This window comes from Gastrolobium bilobum, unplaced genomic scaffold, assembly GCF_033153095.1.
Source record: "Gastrolobium bilobum isolate Gb01-03AN ecotype WA unplaced genomic scaffold, APGP_CSIRO_Gbil_v1 utg916, whole genome shotgun sequence".
NCBI lineage: Eukaryota > Viridiplantae > Streptophyta > Magnoliopsida > Fabales > Fabaceae > Gastrolobium > Gastrolobium bilobum.
The window spans coordinates 184896-209176 of record NW_026896968.1 but is presented as its reverse complement, the minus strand read 5'-3'; the positions used below and the strand labels follow the sequence as shown (position 1 = coordinate 209176).

Genomic DNA, 24281 nt, shown 5'->3' with positions numbered 1-24281 from the left:
AGCATTCGTAACCTCGTTGTCGTGTGTGCAATTATAACCCAACACCCTATTGGATACAACGCAACGCCACTACGATAAGGTGAGAGTGGATCTTCTCACGTGAAAAAGTGGTCATATTTTTTGATCACAACCATTCATTCATGATAAGATAAGAAAGAGAAAAGTATATAACTTTTGAATGAATGGTTCTGATCAAAAAACATAACCATATAACCACTTTTCCACATGAAAGAATCCAATCCCCCATAAGGTTGCCTCTTATACCCATGGAATGACGATATAAACAAAACAACTATTTTTTTAATGGGTTTGGTGTTTGTCGTTTTAAATGACATAAGTTATGTCATTTTAGGAGAGAGATAGACGCAGAAAAATAGAAATCATGGAAAAAAGAAAGTGGATGGTTTTTTTATTTAAATTTCAAATTTTATGTGTCTGTATCTCTCTTAAAATGACATAACTTTCTGTCATTTAAAATGACAAACACTTTTCTCTTTTTTAATATTTATAAATATAATAACGCAAAATTTCTAGTAATATATTAATATCTGTTGTCTTTTATATTAGGGTTTGTTGTTCGTTAAATTTCATAAATTATGTTATTTTAAGAGAGAGATAGACACAAGAAATAAAAATAATAAAAAAAATAGTCATTTTTTTTAATTTAAATTTTAAATAAAAAATATTTTTTTTGTGTTTATCTCCTTTAGAATGACATAATTTTATGTCATTTAAAATGACAAATAGTTCTCACTTAATATGGCTCTAATAAAAAAATATAAAAAACGTTAGGACAAGGTGGGAGAAAAGGCAAATAAAAATTAAAAAACGCGGTTTCTGTTTCGTGGGTGTCTGACTCTGACTCCTTCTTCAAACTCTCTCTATGTAAAAACCTTAATCAATTCACACGATTTAACTCAAATTTTGCATGGTGTTTTGGAAGAGATGGGTTGTTGTGAGAGCAAAAACGCTGACACCAAGGCAAGTAGAACCGCGCGGTGGCGATCCACGGGCATTGTTGCTTTGCGCGATTCCAAATTGAAGGCAACGAACGCTCTTTTCTTTCTCCTTCTTGTGTTTTTTTATTTTTTGTATTTAATTATTTTCTGCTTGTTTGGTAACATTAAATAAACCGATTGTGTTATTGTTAAGGGTTTTTTTTGTATAAACTTTCATATGCAGTTTTATTCTGTGGCATGGGTTATTTACAGTATCATGGATTAAACCTTGAGAGTGTATTAATATTGTTGTAGTATCTTCTAATATTAATCAATCTTATGTTATTGAGATGAGTGATGCATGTTATGGAGCAGCAGCACTGTGGTCGAGTTAATGATACCTGGGTCACTGCTTGGTGTCCTGTTGTCTTTTTATTCTTTTTTCTTCTTCTTACTTGGAGTTAGGAATTTATACATTTTATTCTTTATCTTGTTATTCTCTTACTTTAAAGTGAAACTTGGCACAACGGACATTGGTGTTGTTGCCATTTGATCCGAAGGTCACAGATTCGATTCATGTAATGAAACTCTTGCAAATGCAAGGTAAGGGAGGGTGCCTACTTTGGACCCTACCCTTCCCTTCCCTTGACCATATGCATATTGGAAGCTTTATAACATCAGGCTGCACTTTTTTTTAGCCTCAGTATGTGTTTATAGCATTGAAACGAACCTTACTTTGTATCATACATTTGATGTACAAGAAAGGATGGGCTGATCGGTTACTTCATGGCCACTTCATGAATACTAGTTCGATTATGCTAGATAGGCAACTTTTATCATATAATCTCCCTTTCTTGTTTGAATTGTGTTACTTACAAAGTAAACTATTTGAGGGTAATTTGTGAGTCTAATTTGATTTCCATAAAAAAACTGGTGTTATGTAATACTCGGTGAGACCTATGTCTAAAATATTTGATGAGGTCATATGGCTTATTGAGAATTTAAAATTTATGCTGATTTACATATAACCAACAAGTTTTCCTTCTTTTTGTGTATTTGTATTTGAATGTGTGCTAGTGTGCCTTTTTGAAACATACTTACCTTGGTACCTTTTGCTCCCCTTCTTAAACAGACATTTCCGGATGAAATTGTTGATTTAGACAGATCTGTACGCACTCTTGACTTAACACATAATCGAATAGGTAAGCAATTTTTTCTTTCTTTCATTTCCTTTTCCTTAAATTTCGGTTAAGAAGCCTTTGTTGGGACGTAGATATAATGATTTTGATCTCAAAGAGAAGTGCTTTTCCTCTGAAGGATTATTATCATTGTTATTGCTGTTATCTTGTCATTAATAGTTCATTTCCTTGACTGCAGTTGACATTCCCGTGGAAATTAACAAATTAATTAATATGCAGCGCCTGGTAAGAACCAAACATTTTACTCTATGACTATAGCATGATAACTTAACTTCTATTGAACGTTTACTGTATACTTTTTGTGACTGAAAACTTTGATGATAGATTTTATCTAGTTCTGTTGAACTATGAAGGGCCAGTAAATTAAATAAGCTGTTACAGATTTTGCTTGAAATTAATAGCTCTCTTTTGTGAATATCAGTATTCCAAACAATTATGGTTGACTTGAATATGTGCAGTTTAGTAATGTAATAATTGTTGATTACTTTTTTCCCAGCAAAGTACCAACAAATTGTGTTTAAACTTTAAAGGATAGTTATACACCATGCTTTATATTCAGATCTATGTGCTATTTCATGTTCAGTTCTTGTGCTGTTAGTGAAACTACCAACTTATATTCTGTTCATTCACAAGCTGGTGATAGAAGGCTTTCAAACCATTAAAAAATAATTGCCCACAGAAGCAAAATAATGGAAAATTGTAGTGCTGACTGGTTGCAAAACCTACAAGCAATTAGGCGTTATAATTGCTTAGTTGGTAGTTGCTACGATCTTATCCTAGTTTCTGTACATGCCTATTTTATATCCCTTGTCGGATCAGACTTAGGCCTGATTGAAGTTTGGCTTCATTCCCACCTCAAACCCTGTCATATTGTTGTTTTTCCTATAGAAGTTTGTCTACTGAATGATTCTAGTAGAATCATTGAATTTTGAGTTTATTTATTCTTTTTGAAACTCATGCTTTTTGGGACACGTGTTATGACTATGAACACTGGGCTACCTTTCATTTATTTTTGCCATGTTAGTGTGTTGGCAGTGGTTGCTTTAACATTTTTAAAAGAACTGTAGTTATATAGCATTAAAGATTGATTACAAAACATATTACATATTGAAGTTGCACTAACATCACAGGTATTAGCGGACAACCTCATCGAGAGACTGCCAGTGAATTTGGGGAAACTCCAATCTCTAAAACTAATGAACCTTGATGGAAATAGAATTACGTCCTTGCCTGATGAATGTAATTCTCTTTTTACTCCAATAAGATATTATTTTAAAGAATGTTATTATTTTATTTGCTTACATGACGTGTATTTGGTGGAACTTTTATTTGTTTTTATGTAAAAACTTACAGTGTATTGTTTTTCTAGTGGGCCAGTTAGTAAGGCTTGAACGCTTATCCATCTCAGGGAATTTGTTAACATCATTGCCGGCGACTATTGGCAGTTTGAGAAATGTAAGTAATTGTACATTTTGAAACCTGAATACCATCTGACTTCTCTATGATTTGGGATTTGCATGCATAAATGCATTAATATTTAGATACGAGTATCATTGCTGCATGATCATAGGAATTTTGAAGAGTTTGAGATTATACTATGCAACATTACTCATTGTAATGTGACACTTTAAATTTTGTCATGTTGTCCTTGTTTTAGCCTGTTTTCATCTAACTGTCAATGCTTCTTGAGAATATATGCTTTCTGCTGACAATGGCTAATCTTCAAAACCATGAAGAGTCTTTAAGTATGCCCTTTTAGAACTCAGGAACTCTTTGATATTTATTATATTTATGTTATCTTAAAATGTCAAATAAATAATAATTTATGCCAGAGAGACGTATGAGTTGGATTTGCATGGGGCTTGGATCATAACCATGCACTCGTAATAAATGAATTGATAGTTTCCTTATAATGTTTTGTTGTATAGTATGGGAAATTTTGATATGAAATGTATACCATTTTTAACTTTCAGAGTATGATACACTGTTTGGTAATGCAGCTGTTACTTTTAAACGTGTCAAATAACAAGTTACAGTCTCTTCCAGAATCTGTTGGGAGTTGCTTCTCTTTGGAAGAATTACAAGCTAATGGTATGCTTCTGATTGACTTGATTTCTTCATGTATACAAGCAAATGCACGTGTTTTTCATGTGTGTGTTTATGTATGCATTTTCTTTCTTTTTTTTTAGGGATGTGTTCTTTCCTTGTGAGTCATGGGTGGAGATTGGAGAGATATATATTTTTTTTTTTTTTTGTGAAGTTTTGTCTACTAAACTGGTTTTATTGATTATTAGCCTGCTGAGGAGGATCCACCCTCATGCTATCTTTGTTTCTCTTCAATGGAAGCTTTGTTTTATGGTAGATTTACATTCAAGATTAGATTACTTTGCAAGTTTGCTTTAAGCTTGAGATTGCTTTTCTGATCTTACATTTTATCTCTAGATTGAAGCTTAGGTGTTTAGACTGCGTCGTGCTTTATAGTTACTTGTCTAGTTTGATTTAGTCAAAAGTCACGATCTGGTTATATGTGGCTATAATTTGAGGATAATGACAATATTTCAGGTTGAAGAATGACTATGGTGACATGCATACCATAAGATTGATTCCCTTGTGATTGACTATTTCTATGATAATCTAATCTTGATCTTCAAAACAATTTGCACCATTTTCCTTGCTATTTGGCTTTATTATGGTTGACTGAAGCTAATTTAAACCTTTTTCTGATCATTTCAGATAATCTTATTGAAGATCTTCCCTCTTCGGTGTGCAATCTCTCTCACTTGAAGTCACTTTGCTTAGATAACAATAATGTGAAGCAGGTAGTAATTTGTGGTTTTAAAACCTTAGTCATGTAATGCTGGACTTGATTCAATTTCACTTGATTGTTTTCTTGTTCTCTTTTATTTATTTTGTTTGTGCATGTTTAGTTTTCCTTTATGATCTTAAAATAATTTATGGACATGAGGACATCTTCCAAGGACTATCCAACTGTAATGTTAAGCCATAGATTGGCCGATCATCGATTGCTTGTAAGTTCCTGTAAAGAACCTTGGGATACACCACCCCAAAAGCTAGCTCAAAGGGTGGGAGTGCTCAAGGCCTTATAAACTTCACATTAGTTGCACATACAACCAATGTGGGACTATATATCTCAACACGCCCCCTCACACGAGAGCCCATTGGGCTTGAAGAGTGGACAATGCAACAGGCCCATCCTACCTGTGCTAAGAAACGCCACAAGAGAAAGTGGGGAGCGGCGAGGTTCTGATACCAAATTGAAAAGAAGTTTTTGTATTTAGATCTTGAATAATTTACATGAGTGAGTATTTATACAAGAAAGAATCGCTAAGAATGACTAAGCGATGACTAAGCGATGACTAATCAATCCTAATCACAATCAATTCTAATCAATCACAATCAATCCTAATAAATCATAATCAATCCTAATTAATAGGAAATAAAAACGGAAACATGTTTGAATTCTGATTTTCTACACTCCCCCTCAAGTTGGGAGGTAAATATTGATCATTCCCAACTTGCCAATCAAGTCTTCGAATGCTGGACGGAAAAAGACGTTGGGAAGGCGGCGCGTGGAGCTCACGCGCCGGAGACTGGCCGCGCATGTGACGGCGCGTGCGGCGGTTGACGGCGTTGGGTCCAGCGGCGGTTGACTCGTCGGATCTTTCTGAGTCGAATGGTCACCTCACTTTCTTGATCGGAGGTCAGTAGACTAGGTTTCTGTGTTGGACAGATTCAAGGAGGTGTTTAGGAGGTGTTTGACGGTGATGGAAGTGTTTGGATGGTAATTTAAGATTTGAATTAGGGTAGGGACGAACCCGCTCTTGATACCATGTAAAGAACCTTGGGATACACCACCCCAAAAGCTAGCTCAAAGGGTGGGAGTGCTCAAGGCCTTATAAACTTCACATTAGTTGCACATACAACCAATGTGGGAATATATATCTCAACAGTTCCCCTAATAGAAATTTGATGATACCCATTGTAATTCTGTATGAATTGGGAAGCAAGTACGTTCGTTAGTCCTTGAAAATATTAGGAAGCATAATCAAAACAGTTAAGGAAGGTTTGGCCTGATTATGTCTGTGGTGAACCTTTCTCAAGAGTATATACAAGGAAGAAAAAGAGGAATGGGCTTTTGGAGACAGATCCAAAAGAGAAAAAAGATATGAGCCAACCCCAGCCCAAACAGATGCATACAACAGAAGCCCAAGGACAAAAGGGGGAGGAGGAACAACTAAAATAATATGGCATGCAACAAGGAGTATGACTCAGCATAACGGTTTTGCTGGTAGCGTAAAACGTGGGTGGTTAGAGGAGAGAGGAAGGAGCGCAAAAGATATAATAAGGGAAGGGTTATTGTAAGAGGGTAAGCAATTTTTTAGTATTCTGGTGTAAGGGAGTGAGGGACTGTGAAGTCCTCTTGGTAGATAATCAGGCAATGTTAGCCGTGATGATATGAGCCCTTTGATTGGGTTAATTTTGCTTGTAAGGTGTCTCTCGTTGTTGAACTTTTAGTTAATTCCATTCAGTAATATTCAGTGCATTTTCATTACGTCCATTGTTGCTGTTTTCTTGCTTACAAATTCTGCTGTGCGTGAGTTGGGTCTCATCAATTGGTATCAAAGCTCCCGGTCCTTGGAGCAGTGAATGGTATTGACGAGAATGGAGAACAGAGTAAAAACGATCGAAAGGAGAACAACCCAGGTGGAAGGGCTGATGCAGGAGATGACGGTCGAAATGCGTCAACTCCGTGAAACGTTCATGGCATATATGAACAGGGAGGATGAGAGGGGAAGAGGAGGAGAGAACAGGGGAGGGAATGGTGGTTTAGGAGGACGACATGGGGGTCATGGGAGAGTTGACGACCGGATGAGGCGATTGGAGGTGCCATTTTTCACCGGAGATGATCCAAACGGGTGGATCTACAGGGCGGAAAGATATTTCCGACTCAACCTGATTCAACCTGAGGAGCAAGTGGAGGCTGCATCCATTTGTATGGAGGGGAGGGCTTTGAACTGGTTCCAGTGGTGGGAAGCACGTAATCCAAACGTGGATTGGGGACAACTTCGAACGGCTCTGTTACAGAGGTTCCACACCTCCACATCAGGGAATCCCTATGAGAGCTTGATGTGCCTCAGACAGACCGGAACGGTGACGGAATACCGCGAGAACTTCGAGATGCTGGCTGTTCCGTTGCGAGGAGCGGACGATGAAGTAATGAAGGCCGCGTTTCTGAACGGGCTTAAGGAGGAGATCCGTGCGGAAGTTAGAATCCAACCAACAACGAACATAGAAGGTATAATGGCTCTGGCCCAAAGGATAGAAGAAAAAGAAATGGTGATGGCGAAGAGGACAGGTCTACTGGCCAAGATTGGGCCGCCCAATAATGGGCTTGGGAACGGGTTTCGCTCACGGCCAGCCTTGACGACCCGAAATGGAAACCAATTCGGAGGCCAAAATGGGGGCAATTTAAGTGGAGTGGCTAATGGGCCGAATCAGAATCAACATGGGCCCAATTCAAATGTCAATAGAGGGGGTGGGTCACAAGGGAATGGAACCCTAGGATCAGGCACGGCTGGAATGAGTGAGGGCCAAGGGTCAAACAATGGGGGAAACAACAGCGGCGGAGACAACCGGTCACGATTCCGACGCCTGAGTGCTGAAGAGATTGCTGAACGACGGCGTAGGAATACGTGTTTCAAATGTGACGCCCCGTACACGTTCGATCATGTCTGTGCAAATCAACATATGCATGTGATGTTGATCGATGGGGATGACGAAGGAGACGCAGCAGTAGAGGAGGCAATCGCGACGGCCATGGAGAACGAGGAGTTACCCATGCGACTGAGCGTTCACAGCATAGTCGGGGTGTCTTCGAATCGATCTTTGGTAGTTTGGGGGAAGATCGAACGTAAGAGAGTCATGGTTCTGATCGATTCTGGCGCCTCACATAATTTCATCGACGTTCAAGTAGCTAGAGAGCTGATGCTGACGGTAGAAGGCACCAAGGGGCAGGTGGTAGAGGTGGGTGACAGACACCGCATCCAGAACAAGGGGGTATGTCGTCAACTGACGCTTGACTTCCCCAATATGTCAGTGGTGCAGAACTTCTACCTCTTCCCTTTGACAGGAGTCGATGTCATCTTGGGATTCGAATGGTTGATGGGTTTGGGGGAGATTCGAGCTAATTTCAAGGAACTCAGCCTCAAGATTCCTACCAACACTGGAATGGTGGAAATTAAAGGCGAACCAGCGTTAACCAGGAGCATGGTTTCCTATAAGAAGATGGGGAAGACATGGAAAAAAGCAGAAGAGAAATATTATGTTCACCTGAGCTTGCTGCAAATAGAGGAAGAGAATCAAATAAAAGTGACAGCAGAAGTTGATCAACTCTTACAAAAATACCAGGATCTTTTCCAACCACTTACGGCATTGCCACCCACCAGGGAGTGTGACCACAAGATCAATTTGATAGAGGGAGCTGCTCCTCCAAATATTAGGCCGTACCGTTATCCTCATTACCATAAGGGAGAGATTGAAAAGTTTGTGAATGAGATGCTATTGTCTGGAATGATCAGGCCAAGTACCAGCCCTTTCTCAAGCCCATTGATTTTGGTCAAGAAGAAGGATGGGAGCTGGAGGTTCTGTGTTGATTACAGAGCGTTAAATCGGGTAACAATCACTGACAAATTCCCTATGCCTGTAATTGATGAATTATTGAATGAATTACATGGAGCAGTGGTTTTTTCTAAGTTAGATTTAAAGTCAGGATACAATCAAATTCGAATGAGGGTGGAGGATATTGCGAAGACAGCATTTCGCACTCACGAGGGTCATTACGAATATCTCGTGATGCCATTTGGGCTTAAGAATGCCCCATCCACATTCCAGGCCTTAATGAATGAAATATTCAGGCCTTTTTTGAGAAAGTTTGTTCTTGTTTTCTTTGATGATATTCTTGTATACAGCAAGGACAGAACCATTCATGTTCAGCATTTAACTCAAGTGTTGGAGGCTCTAAGGCAACACAAATTGACAGCTAACTTGAAGAAATGCAGCTTCGAAGAGACCGAATTGGAATACTTGGGGCATATAATCAGCAAGGAAGGAGTAAAGGCTGATCCCAAGAAAGTAGAAGCTATGCAAGCTTGGCCGAAACCAAGGAATGTGAAAGGAGTAAGGGGATTCCTAGGTATCACGGGTTATTACCGGAGATTTGTGAAAGAGTATGGGATGATTGCAAGGCCACTCACACAATTGTTGAAAAAAGATAATTTCCATTGGGGCACAGAGGCAGATGAGGCATTTGAAAAATTGAAACAGGCTCTGATACATCTCCCTACGTTGGCTTTGCCCAACTTTGACAAACCACTCGTAGTGGAAACTGATGCATCTGGTCTTGGCATCGGGGCTGTTTTGATGCAAGATTCCGTTCCTATAGCTTTTCTTAGTCGAGCTTTCTCTGACAATGAGAAGCACTTGTCGGTGTATGAGCAGGAGCTGAAAGCTATTGTATGTGCAGTGCAGAAATGGAGGCACTATTTGTTGGGGAAGAAGTTTATTATCCGCACTGATCAGAGGAGCCTGAAGTACCTTATGGAGCAGCGAGTTATGCCTGAGAAACAACAAAAATTGGTGGTGAAGTTGTTAGGATTCGACTTTGATATTCAATACCGACTAGGACTTGAAAACAAAGCAGCAGACGCCCTCTCCCGAGTCATGGAATTTAAAGAACTTTCGCTGATAACCAGTCCTAGTCTTCAGTCGTTAACAAAGGAGGTAGAGGCTGATACAATAATTCAGAAAACAATGGTAGAAGTCCTACAACATCCCCAATCTCATCCAGGATATTCAGTAAGTATGGGCAGTTTGTGGTTTAAGGGTCGTCTAGTGATACCGTCCACTTCTGTTCATATTCCCCAATTGTTGCATGAGTTTCATTCCACCCCTTGGGGGGGTCACTCTGGTGAGCTGCGTACGTTTAAGAGGATTGTTGCATTATTTTTTTGGAAGGGCATGAGGAGAGCTGTAGCCAATTTTGTGATGGCTTGTCACATTTGTCAACAACAAAAATATAACCAATTAGCTCCTGCTGGCCTGCTTCAGCCGCTGCCCATTCCACAACAGTTATGGGAGGAAGTCTCCATGGATTTTGTGGGAGGGTTACCTAAGTCCCATGGTATGGATACTATTCTGGTTGTTGTGGATAGGCTCACAAAATATGCTCACTTTATCACCTTAGCACATCCTTTCACTGCACAAGATGAAGCTTCCCTGTTTGTAAAGGATATCATTAGGTTGCATGGTTTCCCTAAAACAATTGTTTCTGATCGAGACAGGATCTTTGTTAGTACCTTTTGGAGGGAAATTTGTAGATTGGCAGGTACCTCCTTGAAATTCAGTTCCGCCTACCATCCTCAAACGGATGGCCAAACTGAAGTAGTTAATAGAACGTTGGAGACATATTTGCGGTGTTTTGCTGGACAACACCCCAAGAGCTGGGTGAAATGGATTCCATGGGCGGAATTTTGGTTTAACACCTCTTTCAATCGTTCAACGCAGATGACACCGTTCAAGGCTTTGTATGGACGTGATCCTCCTCTGCTCGTTCACTTTGGAGAAGGGCATACTAAGCTGGATACATTGGATCAGTTGCTGCAGCATCAGGATGCTCTGTTAGCCGATTTGAAACGGCATCTATGCCATGCTCAGGCACGGATGAAAGTGCAAGCTGATACCCATCGTCGGGAGGTGGAGTTTCAGGTAGGTGACAAGGTGTTTTTGAAGCTCCAACCATACAAGATGAAATCTTTGGCTCGACATGTCAACCACAAACTCAGTCCTAGATTTTATGGACCATTTGAAATCCTGAAAAAGGTGGGCCAAGTAGCATACCGATTACAGCTCCCTGCTCATGCTAAAATACACTCTGTTTTTCATGTTTCCCAACTCAAAAGGGTTGTCAATCCATCCACACCTGTCTTGGATCTTCCCAGAATTCTGACAGATAATTTGGTGTTACAAGTTCAACCAGAGGAGGTGCTGGCTGCGCGTAAATTGTTGAATGGTCAAGTGGAAATTTTGGTGAAATGGAAGGATCTACCTGAATGTGAAAATTCATGGGAACATCTTCAATCTTTCCAGGATCAATTCCCTTATTTTAACCTTGAGGACAGGGTTAATTTTAGGGAGGGTGGTATTGGTGAACCTTTCTCAAGAGTATATACAAGGAAGAAAAAGAGGAATGGGCTTTTGGAGACAGATCTAGAAGAGAAAAAAGATATGAGCCAACCCCAGCCCAAACAGATGCATACAACAGAAGCCCAAGGACAAAAAGGGGAGGAGGAACAACTAAAATAATATGGCATGCAACAAGGAGTATGACTCAGCATAACGGTTTTGCTGGTAGCGTAAAACGTGGGTGGTTAGAGGAGAGAGGAAGGAGCGCAAAAGATATAATAAGGGAAGGGTTATTGTAAGAGGGTAAGCAATTTTTTAGTATTCTGGTGTAAGGGAGTGAGGGACTGTGAAGTCCTCTTGGTAGATAATCAGGCAATGTTAGCCGTGATGATAGGAGCCCTTTGATTGGGTTAATTTTGCTTGTAAGGTGTCTCTCGTTGTTGAACTTTTAGTTAATTCCATTCAGTAATATTCAGTGCATTTTCATTACGTCCATTGTTGCTGTTTTCTTGCTTACAAATTCTGCTGTGCGTGAGTTGGGTCTCATCAGTCTGGTACTGCTATGTTCAGCTACCTGAATTTATCTGTTGGAACAGATCAACACTGACATAAAAAAGACATTAGAGAGTCTATCTTTCATCTGATGGAACTGATTGCCATTATAATGTAGGAGTTTGTCTTGTCAAACTTTTAGCATTTTATAAACTTTGCAGACTTGAATGATTGGTTGCAAATTGTTTGGTTACTATCTTTGCTTCTGAAGAATCCGAGTCCAAAATTTCATGATTGAAACATAAACTTAGAAGTTACTTATTGTTTGGAGTTCTTTGTGTTCACCAAGTTAACTTCCATCACTGCTAAATATATGTTATGCAGTAATGTTTTGACTTAGCTGTAGGGATGTGTAAAATCAATGACTATGGCTTTGACCATTATAATGAACTGTACCTGTTTCTTTTTACGTTAGTTTGCTCCATCCTAGGGAAATGCATATAGTTATTCATGCCATAAGATAATGTGGTTTGAATATCATGAATATCCAGTTTCATTCTTTACACACATGCATGGGCACCACAAGCATTTGTAAGAGGAGGTGATTGAGGGGTCTTAACTTTGAATGACATCTTTCTTAACTACTAGAATTCATGTTGATGGTTTGGAGGACACTGGTGTCATAGTTGTCTATCTTGTAGGCAATAGGCCTTATTGACATAGTATTTTTACAGTGCCTATTGATTATTCTCTTTCCTTTTTTTCTTATTTACTGTTGGCACCAAGTGTTTTTCAAGAGAAATAATTGCAGTAATTAAAGAACACAACAGAAATCACATCGAAGAAAACTATTTTATTAATAGAGGTCATACACTTCATCAGTGATCCAACTCAAGACAGTAAACATGAAATAACAAGAATTAAAAGACTCCACGATAATGACTAGCTCCTCCCCATGGATACCCGATTGGAGAAGGAAACACAGAGGACCACACCTTGCAGTCACTCTCTCACCACCCACACCACTCACCAATATTCTTAACACCCATCCCCTTATTCCTAACTGCCTAATATCCCCTCAACCTTCCCTGCCTCTCTCTCCAATTTCCTCCTCTTCATTGATAGCTTGCCATGTGTCCCCTCCTCTAACTGAATCCCTTTTGTCTTCAGCTCTTCCCTTATGGGCCTTGCGTGTGTAGACTTTGCCATATGATTTGAGAGGCCCATCATTTACAAATCGATGCATTGCATCTAAATCTTTGTTGTTTGCGTCTAGCAATTCCAACCCTGACCGTTTATATTCTAAACCAATTTCCTTATATTTCAAATGTCCTAATTATACTCTGGTTTCCTTCTGGACAGATACCTATGAATTTATTGAAAGATTGCAAAGCTCTTCAGAACATATCACTGCACGGTAATCCTATTTCAATGGATCAATTTCAACAGGTAGGATTTTGTTCCCTTATTACTATTATTATTATTATTATTATTATTTTCTTTTCATTTCTCTATTTTCCTTCTAAATCAATGGAAATGTTCAATTTTCAATGCAATTGAACTATTGATGAATGATATAGATGGATGGGTTTCAAGAGTTTGAAGCAAGGAGGAGAAAGAAGTTTGACAAACAAATTGATTCAAATGTGATGATCAGTTCAAAAGGTCTGGATGAGGGTGTTGATCTATGAAATCGTATCAGGCTTGTTTAGACCACTTGGGTATTTTTCAGTTGTACATTTGGATGAGCCATGGATGTAGCATGGAAGATGGGGTATTTTATCCATGCCTTTTATTTCACATCTGAAATTAGTGTATGGAGATCCATGTGTCACATTGTATATGATTCCTACTTTTTTCTTCCTACAAGTTTACCTTTGCCATTATCCAGCGTTCTTCGAAAGATATCATCATACCGGTTTTGAAGCCATTTTGTTGATAATGAAAGGTGGTATGTATCATGGCAGCTGTAAAATAAGACAGCTTTTGATGTAATGTGGAAGGCACTGTATTCCTTGCCCCTTAATTATCTCAAGTGAAATAGAATGCTAAGAATCCTGTGTTGCTTTGTGTCATACTCCTACTCTGGTACCTTGTTTGCCTGCAAGTATGCTGGCTTCAGCAGAAAAAAAGTCACTACTTTGGGTGTAAATTGTTCGAGACATTTAAGACTGTAATATTTCAGAAGGGAAAAAAAGCAGTCATAACTAATGAGGCCTTTAGAATGATTAAGGTTTACTGTTTATGATTTAAGGAAAGTAATCACAAGTGCGTCTTGAGAAAATAGTTGTTTTTTCTCTAGGTTTGCTTCAAAGCCTTGGTGGGTGATCATGAAGCCTATGAATTCTCTCACTTGGAACCCCGAGCATACATTTTGGGGATCTATGATCAAAATGTCACGTTTTATCAAATTTTTTATCCAAATGTAACGCGAATAGTATTTTTTACCAGACTGTCACGTGCTATGTTGCACCGACACCGACACGGGATACGAAACGACACGACACTCTTATACGTTAATTCTAAAAAATATTAATTTTTGACACGTTAGGACACGTTTTGATATTATATAATATTTTTAATATATGTGGTGTATATTATATTTAGTATTCAATAATTTAATAAAAAATAAAACTAAACTTATAATACCCATCAATTTTGTAAAGAAACATAGTATATCCAAAATGTTTATATTAAACTCAATAAAATCGTAATCGTAATCTAACGAATCTAATAGCTAGAACTCAAAATGCAACGCGATGTAACCTTTGTACCTTTTTTGAGTCTTTGCAACGAGTATTGGAGTATCGGGAAGAGACGGAGTGTCGGTGAGTGTCAGAAAGTGTCGGACACGACACGTCAGGATTTTTGAAGTGTCGGTGCTTCATAGGTCACGTGTCATAATTCGCTACCACGGGTAGCGAATTTCGTGGCCAATAATTTCGTGACACGTGGCTATATTGCAGACCAAATTTGCTATCACTGGTAGCGAATTATAACATGTCAGCTTTTTCCTGCGAAAGTGTGCTACGTGTCAAAAAATTATTGGCAAACATAATTTGCTACCAGTCGTAGCGAATTATGCCTACGTGGCAGTCTAGTAAAAAGTAATGTTCGCGTGGCATTTGGGTAAATTTCTTGCCAAAAAGTGGCATTTTGGTCAAAGTTTCCATATTGTGGTGGGTTCAGATGCATGTTGTACTTGCGTATGTTTGTATATAGTGTAAAGAATCAATTCAACCCAAAAGCTTAAGTTGTTGGGTGGGGCTATATTAATGGTTTTATATATCTCAACACATCTTCTCACACGAGAGTTCACTGGACTTGAAGGGTGGACAATGCACAGGCCCACCTACCTGTGCGAAGAAAGAAATTTCACTAGAAAGAAAGTGGGCGGCGGTGAAGATCGAACTCGGTACACCAAGGCTCTGATACCATGTAAAGAACCAATGCAACCCAAAAACTTAAGCTGTTGGGTGAGGCTACATTAATGACATATAGTAATTTACACCACCATGTCATCCAAATGAACTTTTAGGGTCTGTTCTATCTATTCATTGAATCGGTTGTCCACTCTAATCCTCGGTAATTTGTCCTTGCATTTTTTAGGCCTAAAGGAATCACCCAGTTTCCATTTTCAGTCATGATCACTTTTCGTTATTTGTGGATACATTTTAGTCCGGTTGTAGGCTTGTAGCTTATGAATACGTCCATGCATGAAGCTGAGGTGTTTATTGTCTGATGCCTTATCTACTAGCTTGCCAGTTGCCTTTTTTAGGCCAAAGGGAATCACCCTAGGTATATTTAAGCAACTTAAATCATGTGATTAAAGCAGAGAAATCACTAAAACATTTTAAAAATAGGCAAATGATTAAAAGTTTATTGTTTGTATGGTACATATGTTTCGAATGCAAACATACACACTTCGATTTTGTTTTTCTCAAATAAAATAAGGGAAATATTATTGTTATGCAACATAAGATAATATCTCTTCCTTATATACTCATTGATTTTTATGCAGTTTAATTTTTTATTTTTTTTATAAGTGAGTGCACTCCATTTATGATTGTTTCTATGGTAGGAGAAAATTACTCTCATACAATATGCGATTAATAAAGGAGAAAAATATTTGTCCTTTTAAAGAATCTAACCTTATATCATTTTAGATCATAACCGTTAATTTCTGTCAGTCAACGATTAGGATTTATTAGATTTTATTGTGAATTATTAATAAATTTAACCCAATAAATCGTAACCGTTGATTGACGAAAATCAACGGTTAGGATCTAAAATGAGATATATTTAGATCCTTTCATAGAACAAATACTTTTCCCTTAATAAAGTCCGTAAAATAATATACGTTGCTGTTTGTAGTGCCTATGTTTTATTGTTATTAAAAAAGTAATTAGCATGGGCTTCAAAATATTACGTTTTATAAAGAAAAAAAAATTGTTTTATTTTATATGTTACTTTACATTATCAATAATGCATTTTTTTATTTTTGAATTCTGTCTTTATCTCTTAGCAGTTAGCATTTCCCCTAAATGAAATGAAAGAGAGTATTAAGTGGAGAGTCCAAGTAGTTAAATTTCTCTCAAATTTGGGAACATCGATCAAAGTTTTACTTTTTTGGCAAATTTTTTATCCAAACACCACGCGAACAATATTTTTTACCATATTGTCACGCGACATAATTCATTACGACTGGTAGCGAATTACATTCGTCAACGATTTTGTGACACGTGACACATTTTCACAGAAAAAAACTGACTGGACGTAATTCGCTACTAGTGATAACGAATTTGGTACGCAATGTGGCCACATGTCACGAAATCATTGGCAAACGTAATTTGCTACTAGTCATAGCGAATTACGTCACATGGCAGTCTGGTAAAAAGTAATGTTTGCGTGGCAGTTGAGTAAAAAATTTGCCAAACAATGGCACTTTGGTCACTAATCCTAAAATTTGAGTATATTTAATAACTTTTTTAATACATAAAACCTATCTTGCACCGACACGCGACATGATATTACACGATAGCCGACACGTTAATTCTAAAAAAATATTAGATTTCAATATGTTAGGACCTTTTTTGATATTAAATAATATTTTTAATATATATAATATAGTTTATATTTAATACATATTGCAGCTCATAATAAGTCATATAACTAATCAAATATTTAATTTTCATAACATAAATATAAAGCAAAAATAATTTTTTATGCCTTGTTAGTTTTTCATGTCAAATTCCATAACAGAAAGTATTTGATGTATAAATTAATTTTTTATGTTTAGTTAAAAAGATAAAATAAAATTTTATTTTTATTTTTATGAACATTGATGCATGTTGGAAAACATTGAGCGCGTGTCGGATACATGTCAAAAAACGTTAACTGCGTGTCAGATGCGTGTCGAAAAACATTTTAACTGCGTGTTGAAAAATGTTGGCCGCGTGTCGGAACATTAACCACATGTCCTAAAATATTGTCCACGTGTTGGACACATGTCGAAACGTGTCCGTGTTCGTGTCCGACATGACATATTCAGTGGCGGAGCCAGTCTCCAACCGGAGCTCAGGCCAAAATATTATGGGTATTTATTTTTCTTAATTTTAGTTAGTTCATATCATAATATATTTAAATTATATTAAATACAAAACACCTGAGCATGAAGTATAAAAAAGAATTATAATTTTATTGAATATAATTTAATTTTTTTATATAAATAGAAATGAAACACATAACTTGATACAACTTACTCAGATCTCTCACCAAATATATTTTAATTTTTTGATAGGACCAAATTACAATTTTAGATTGGGCCAAATTATAATTAATTATATAATTATATAATAGGTATAATTTATTAAAATTTAGCCCGAATCGAGACAACACTCAAATAGCACGTGGCTCCGCCACTAGACCTATTTGTTTTTTCAAATGTGTGTATCCGTGCGCTTCTAAGCTTAAAACCTCAAGTCAATGGTATTTTAAAATGGAAGTTGTATTCCGGTGTATTTGTAAAAATAAAAAAGAAAAAAAATTACTTAGTCAGTGGAGAATAAAGTTTTCTTTATTGAGCTCAAAATGACGTTATTTTAGATTATAAGATTAAAAAATTTTAATGATAAAAATTACTATAACACTGCAATATGTTAGAATTATAAAAATATTTTGATTTTCGCTCCAAAATAATATCATTTTGAGATCACCGAAAATAACTTATTTTCGTTGATAGGAGAAATCCTATATTTTTTGTGTTGCTTGCTTTTTGATAACTAACTAAATATTTCGTTATAGTCACCATTTAATTTTACTAACAAGAGAGAAAAACATTACAAAGTTTTTATTAAAGATTACATACTAAAAAAATTTACAAAATTATAAATTATAAACTTAAAAAACAATGCCATATCTCTGTAATACCGAAAACAACCCTCATATCCTTTAGTTGAAGTACAATTTTTTTTTAATACAATCCATATAAAGAACAATAACAAGGTGTTGTGAAAATTAATAATAAATACAAATAGGATTCATTTTTTTTTGGGTGAATGTAAATAGATTACTTTCGTTGAATCCAAAATGATTGACAAAAATTAAAGTATTTTTATAATTATAATTTATTTTAAGATTTAATAATTTTTATCATTATAATTTTTTAATTTTTTAACTCAAAATGTCATTTTGAAAATGAGTATAAATAATTTATTTATATTTATTTTAAGAGGTAGGTTATACTTACAACTTTTTTTTACAACTTCTTACAACCATATCTTAACACCGTTGATTTTCGTCAATCAACAATTATGATTTTCGTAAATTAAACTCATTAATTAATTATTAATTCACAATAAATAATAATCATTGATTGACGAAAATCAACGATATTAAGATATAATTGTAAAAGATTATAAAAAAAAATTATAAGTATAATTCATCTTATTAAAATAATAAAAAGTATCCCCGGATTATTGTCCCCAGATTCTCCCACGCGCATAAACCACGTTGGCCCATAAAAGGGAAGAGTAAAAAAAAAAAAAATACATAAAACCAACCTCTCATTGCACGCCACGTGTCAGAACACCCTTCAGCAATGATAATTATGATTCCGAATCTACCCTCAAGCTCGTTCCCACGCTGTCCCATATATACCGCACTCGCTTCGCGTGCTTCTCTCATCTCTCACCCTCACACACACACCACAAACACGAGGGGCATTTCCTATAATTCACACTACAGTATACGGTGCCGTTCGATCACTTTTTTCCTTTCTCGAACAAAACTCAAAAAAAAAAAAAAAACAAAAAAAAAACAGCTAGCCCTAGCTTTTCCCCCGTTTACTCTTTAGCCGCGTTTTCCGATCTCGATTCCCTTTTATTTCTCCTTCGATTCGATCTCCAATTTCGCCTCCACCTCTCCAATCGATGCGACCTTCCACCCGTTCTTGATTTCCTGCACCGATCGACCCCAATTTTGTCCCTATCCGTTCACGGTGTCATTCCTTAGGGTTTGGGTCGTGGAATATTCTTGATCTGTCTTTCCGAATTAGGGATCTGAGGAATTAAAATAAGAGATTTTGTTTTTTATTTGATTTGGGTCCTGTTTCCTCCGATTTTGTGTATATTAATTTTGGCGTGTGTTTGATTAGGGTTCGATCCTTCAATTACTTGTTTGGATCGTCAGATCTCGCGTCGCTGAATCCGATTCGGTGTGAATCGTAATAATTGTCCATCGATAAGACGTAATTTTTTTTGTTCTCGTTGGATTCGTGATAGATCTAGGGTTAGGGTTTCCTAAAATTGGGGCTTTTGTTGTTTACTTCCGATTCAGCAGTTTGCGATATAATTTGACGGAGACTGGTTTAAGGTATAATAAATATTATTATTATTATTATTATTATTTTATTCGTGACAATTATTTTAATTTTTCTGAATTTTTTTGCAATTTATTTTCTGGTATTTTATTTTTAAATTTTCTGATAAAAGCTCTGGGTGTAACATGGGCATCTGCTTTTTTATTGTAACTAATGGCAATTTACTAAAGTGTCCTTAGATGAAATAATTGCTCTATACGGAAATATGGTGCTCTCTCTGCTCTGTTTATAACAAGGAAATGGTGCCTCATTTAATGGGCCCACTAGTAGCCTCTAATGATGATGATATTAATATTAAAATGTTACAGTGAATTGAATAGAAGATATTTTTATCGAGAACATGGGGGTCAACGTTTAGTCATCTACTAACTGCTAATACAATGTGGCCGTTAAGGAATATTTTGTCTTGCTTCTAAGAATGTTTTTCTTGATGACGCAAGGTGGAATAGTAGTATGTTTTATTGAAAAGAGTTCTTTAATAGGCTCAATTGATTTGTTTAGTAGCAGTTTTCTTTGTTGGCAAACTAACTGGTGCATGTAGTTTTGAAGCGTCTCTCTTTGAATAATGTGTTGGAGGGTTGCAAACCAATATTAGATATTGGTTTAGTAGTTTGAGTGAGATTCTGACAAAGGAGGATTGTGTAGCTTTTTGATTTACGTAATATTCTGTATCCAGCCTTGGTATTTGTTGTGCAAATATTTGGAATGTGGGATCAATTGTCTGGTATTTCTAAGAGACTGGTTTTCATGTTTATGAAAAATACTGAGATATGTTGAAGGTGTTTCACTGAATATTCAAAGCAGACAAATTTACATTTCATGCTCCATTCCTCATCCCAAAATATTTCACTTTTTAGTTGCTTTTGAACTATCTTATTGTTTGTGTTGATGCATGAATACTAAATAATCACTTTGATGCTTGTTGTGTGAGGCAAGCTTGTCTTACTCTTTATTGAATTCTGTCCTGCAGCTAATCATGGTGCAGAAGCGTCCTTTTGAAGCTGAGGAAATACTAGAGGTGTCCTTCAAACGCCCAAAGCATGCAGGACCCATCAATCAGCTTGTTTCATTATCAGAACCTATTTTTCCTGATGATGATTGCCATACCCACATGGCTAAAACTTCAGGTGGGAGTTTAGTTGACGATCTCTCCAAGGTTGAGAATCAACTGTGCAATTTGAAAATAAAAATATGCACATTTCAACTAGGTTCAAGTTTGTGATTATTAAACTTTAGATAATTACTGAGGTTCAGCTCAGCTTTATTAGTAGTAAACCCATTAGTAGTTTCAAGTCTGCGCTGCAAACTTACTCAACATGTCCTATTTTATTTGGTTTTTTTAGGCGATTTTACTATATTACCTATTAGGGGATAGATAATAACTTGGCTTCTTGTCTCTGTTTTTTTTACGTAATGTTTGTCTGTTAAAATTTGAAAATATAAATATGCACATTTCAACTAGGTTCAAGTTTGTGATTATTAAACTTTAGATAATTACTGAGGTTCAGCTCAGCTTTATTAGTAGTAAACCCATTAGTAGTTTCAAGTCTGCGCTGCAAACTTACTCAACATGTCCTATTTTATTTGGTTTTTTTAGGCGATTTTACTATATTACCTATTAGGGGATAGATAATAACTTGGCTTCTTGTGTCTGTTTTTTTTACGTAATGTTTGTCTGTTAAAATTTTGGTATTAGTCACTTGTTTATTGCTTGAAAATGAAAAATACATCTGAAGATAGTATGAAGAGGCATTTGAATGCTACTGTCTTCTGACATCAGATTGTACTTGCCTGGAGATGGGCAAATTGAAGGACATTTGATGTTTGATGCTTCCAATTTTTTGTTTAAAAAAATTCCACAGAATGCATTTTGACCTAGTCTACATTGTAATTGTAGAGGGCTGGTGTACACAAGGTAGTAGTGAAGGTAATGATAAGTATGCTGGTGAAATTTATGGTGAGCTTTGTAGAGGGGCTGGGGACTCTGAAACAAGCTTTCCTGTAGGTATACCTGTTTCTACTTGGGCCACCAGTAGCACAGTTGAAGAAGATCTCCGATCTGAACCACCTGAACCACCTGTACATCTTGCTCTTTATCCTGAGTATTTAAGTCCAGAGCGACCAATAAGGACATTAACTCGCTACGAGGACATCTATTCCATACTCCTTGAAGACTCTCCTCGCAAACTTGTATCTGTTGGATCTAATCATCAAGCTGATGTTCCAGCATGGGATTTTTCGGGTGCCTCTATTAGACCAAATGCCTATGAAGTTGAGGAAAGACTGATGGGGACTTGTGTAATACCTATGCCTCACATGGAATTATCTGGCGATGATAATGAAGAGGTTGGAAAGGGCAGAACTGATTGTAGCTGTGAAGACGGGGGATCCGTGAGATGTGTCAGACAACATATAGTGGAGGAAAGAGAAAAACTTATAAAAACCTTTGGGCCTGAGAAATTCACCAAATTGGGGTTTGCTGACATGGGAGAACAAGTGGCAGAAAAATGGAGTTTAGCGGATGAACAACTATTCCACGAGGTTGTCTTCAATAATCCAGCATCCATCGACAAAAACTTCTGGTCCTATCTTTCCATTGTTTTTCCTTCACTAACCAAAAGGGAAATAGTGAGTTACTACTTTAATGTCTTCATGCTTCGAAGGCGGGGAGAGCAGAACAGGAATGACCTATTGAACATTGACAGTGATAATGATGAATGGGAAGGTATTGATGGCAATGAGATTGCAACTCGAGAGGAAGATGAGGAGGACTCTCTTTCTGAGTCCCCTGTCTGTCAAGATGATACTTGTATTAATAATTGCCACAATAATGACCTGCAAGATTATGATGAGTATGTAGCAGATGAAATTTGTGCTGCTAATGGAACTGTAGATATTACAGAGAGAAACATTGATGATGATTCCAAATATGATACTGTAGAGATGCATCACTCTAGTGGTTCTCCTTCTCCAATTCAACCCCAAGATGTATGTGATGAAAAAGTTAATGATTCATGCACATCAGCAAACACAGGGGTCACCTCCCGGGAGACCAAGGTTAAGACTGAGAATGGTGATCATTGGTGTGGTAACTATAATGAGGTAAGCAATGGTTATAGTCAAGGGTATGTTTTTGAGCCTTCTGATGCTAAAGTGTGGGATTCTGGCTTTGTGTCTTGCTCTAAAAATAAGATTGACTTCTTACCAACATGCAACATGATAGAAGAGGTTTTTGGAGTTGGGCCAAGGCAAGACGTGAGAAGAGCTTGAGCATCCTAGAGTGAATTTCAGTTAGCATTATTTGCCAAGGTGATGAGATTTCGACTTTTCTTTTGTATATTTGACATTAGATTGAAAAAGTAACCTTCATTGTAAAATAGTATTTTGGAAGGTGATTAGGTTTTCGAGCCATGTCTCATTTATTCTTCTCACGTCCTTTTGGAACTGTAAAATTTCTTATTCCTTAATTTTATTATAGTTTCCGCTATGGGGTGGGATCTAAGGGGGGATAATTGGTGGAAGAAAAACCATCAAGGTTGTAAGAGCATCCATTTCCGAACTGTCATTTGGCATTATTAAATCTTTAATGGAAATTCTTACTCGTATATTTGCGTTCATTAGTTTAGTTGGAGATTTGGAGCTTAGGTGAACAATTATGTGTGGATCTCTGTTGATTTTTTTGTTTCCTATATTTTTAAGGGAATACTAAATTGATTCTAATCTTTTGGGGATGCTTCGGCCACCATATTGATCGTCGCCATGGTGTTGGTTTCTTCAATCGGCCATCGATCGATCACAAACACATCCATTTGGCTTTGAATGTCCATCTTTTTTGCTTCTTTTTAATTTTTTATTATAATTTTACAATATATTGAAAAATATACAAAATATTGAAATAAAAATCAATGAAGAAATCTAATCACAATGGATTAGTCTCCTTGTTACAATTCCAAAAGAATACACAGAAATCTCCACATGGATTAAAGCCAAATCCAGCATTGATTTTTATGAAAAGAATTATAAAAGACACACAAATCATATGACCAACAAATATAGAATTCTACGTGTCATATTACATCAATAAACACAAAACAACTAAATTCACACAAAAAACACACAACCCGTGTAACATCCCACGTAATTAGGAACAATACATAAAATGCTATTAGGAATAAGGATGCATGTGTGGAATTTGAATTATGTGTTAATACATGTATTGTTTGCGAATTATATAGTTATTTTCACTAGAGAATTATTTGAATTACCATGGTAAGTGAGTATTTATTTTAGGCATGTGAAACTTTAGTTAAAAGGTATAGGAATAAATTAATTATAACATATAGAAAGATTAATAATACTTAAAAGGCTTGGGAACAAATAATTGAGTGGGCTAGTGCATGAATTAGGAGAGTCATTGGACATGTAATTTTGGACCCAAACCATGGGTTGGTTAACGGCCCATGAGCCTTAGGAGGGACTTAGTTTCAGCCCTAAACCCTTGTTTATCCTAGCCCTATCTTAAGAATCCCACGAGGCAGCCATGATTGGCAAAGGATCAACACATGACAAACA

The 24281-nt window shown here is 36.7% G+C and overlaps 2 protein-coding genes across 3 annotated transcripts; both read left to right on the top strand.

Annotated features, from left to right (window-relative positions):
- The first annotated feature begins 840 nt into the window (after positions 1-840).
- On the top strand, positions 841-13999 carry LOC133303062 (plant intracellular Ras-group-related LRR protein 7). 2 transcript variants are annotated; one of them, XM_061502913.1, is made up of 9 exons: positions 841-1044; positions 2071-2140; positions 2316-2362; positions 3268-3376; positions 3507-3592; positions 4138-4228; positions 4871-4956; positions 13193-13279; positions 13411-13999. In XM_061502913.1, the coding sequence occupies exons 1-9, from the start codon at positions 946-948 to the stop codon at positions 13519-13521; spliced, it is 786 nt and encodes a 261-aa protein (XP_061358897.1). In that variant the 5' UTR covers positions 841-945; the 3' UTR covers positions 13522-13999. The 2 variants fall into 2 exon arrangements, with proteins under 2 accessions (XP_061358897.1, XP_061358896.1); XM_061502912.1 differs by having other exon boundaries at positions 4111-4228.
- A 5029-nt stretch (positions 14000-19028) lies between these two features.
- On the top strand, positions 19029-23302 carry LOC133303059 (uncharacterized). Its single transcript, XM_061502907.1, has 3 exons — positions 19029-19702; positions 20680-20836; positions 21607-23302. Exons 2-3 carry the CDS (start codon positions 20686-20688, stop codon positions 22977-22979), a joined length of 1524 nt encoding a protein of 507 aa, XP_061358891.1. The 5' UTR covers positions 19029-19702; positions 20680-20685; the 3' UTR covers positions 22980-23302.
- The last annotated feature ends 979 nt before the right edge of the window (positions 23303-24281 follow it).

Coding starts and splice junctions, on each gene's coding strand:
- LOC133303062 (XM_061502912.1), top strand. CDS start 946: ATGGGTTGTTGTGAGAGCAAAAACGCTGACACCAAGGCAAGTAGAACC. Junction 4,957..13,192: donor ATAACAATAATGTGAAGCAG/GTAGTAATTTGT, acceptor CCTTCTGGACAG/ATACCTATGAATTTATTGAA. Junction 13,280..13,410: donor CAATGGATCAATTTCAACAG/GTAGGATTTTGT, acceptor TGAATGATATAG/ATGGATGGGTTTCAAGAGTT.
- LOC133303059 (XM_061502907.1), top strand. CDS start 20,686: ATGGTGCAGAAGCGTCCTTTTGAAGCTGAGGAAATACTAGAGGTGTCC. Junction 20,837..21,606: donor CCACATGGCTAAAACTTCAG/GTGGGAGTTTAG, acceptor TTGTAATTGTAG/AGGGCTGGTGTACACAAGGT.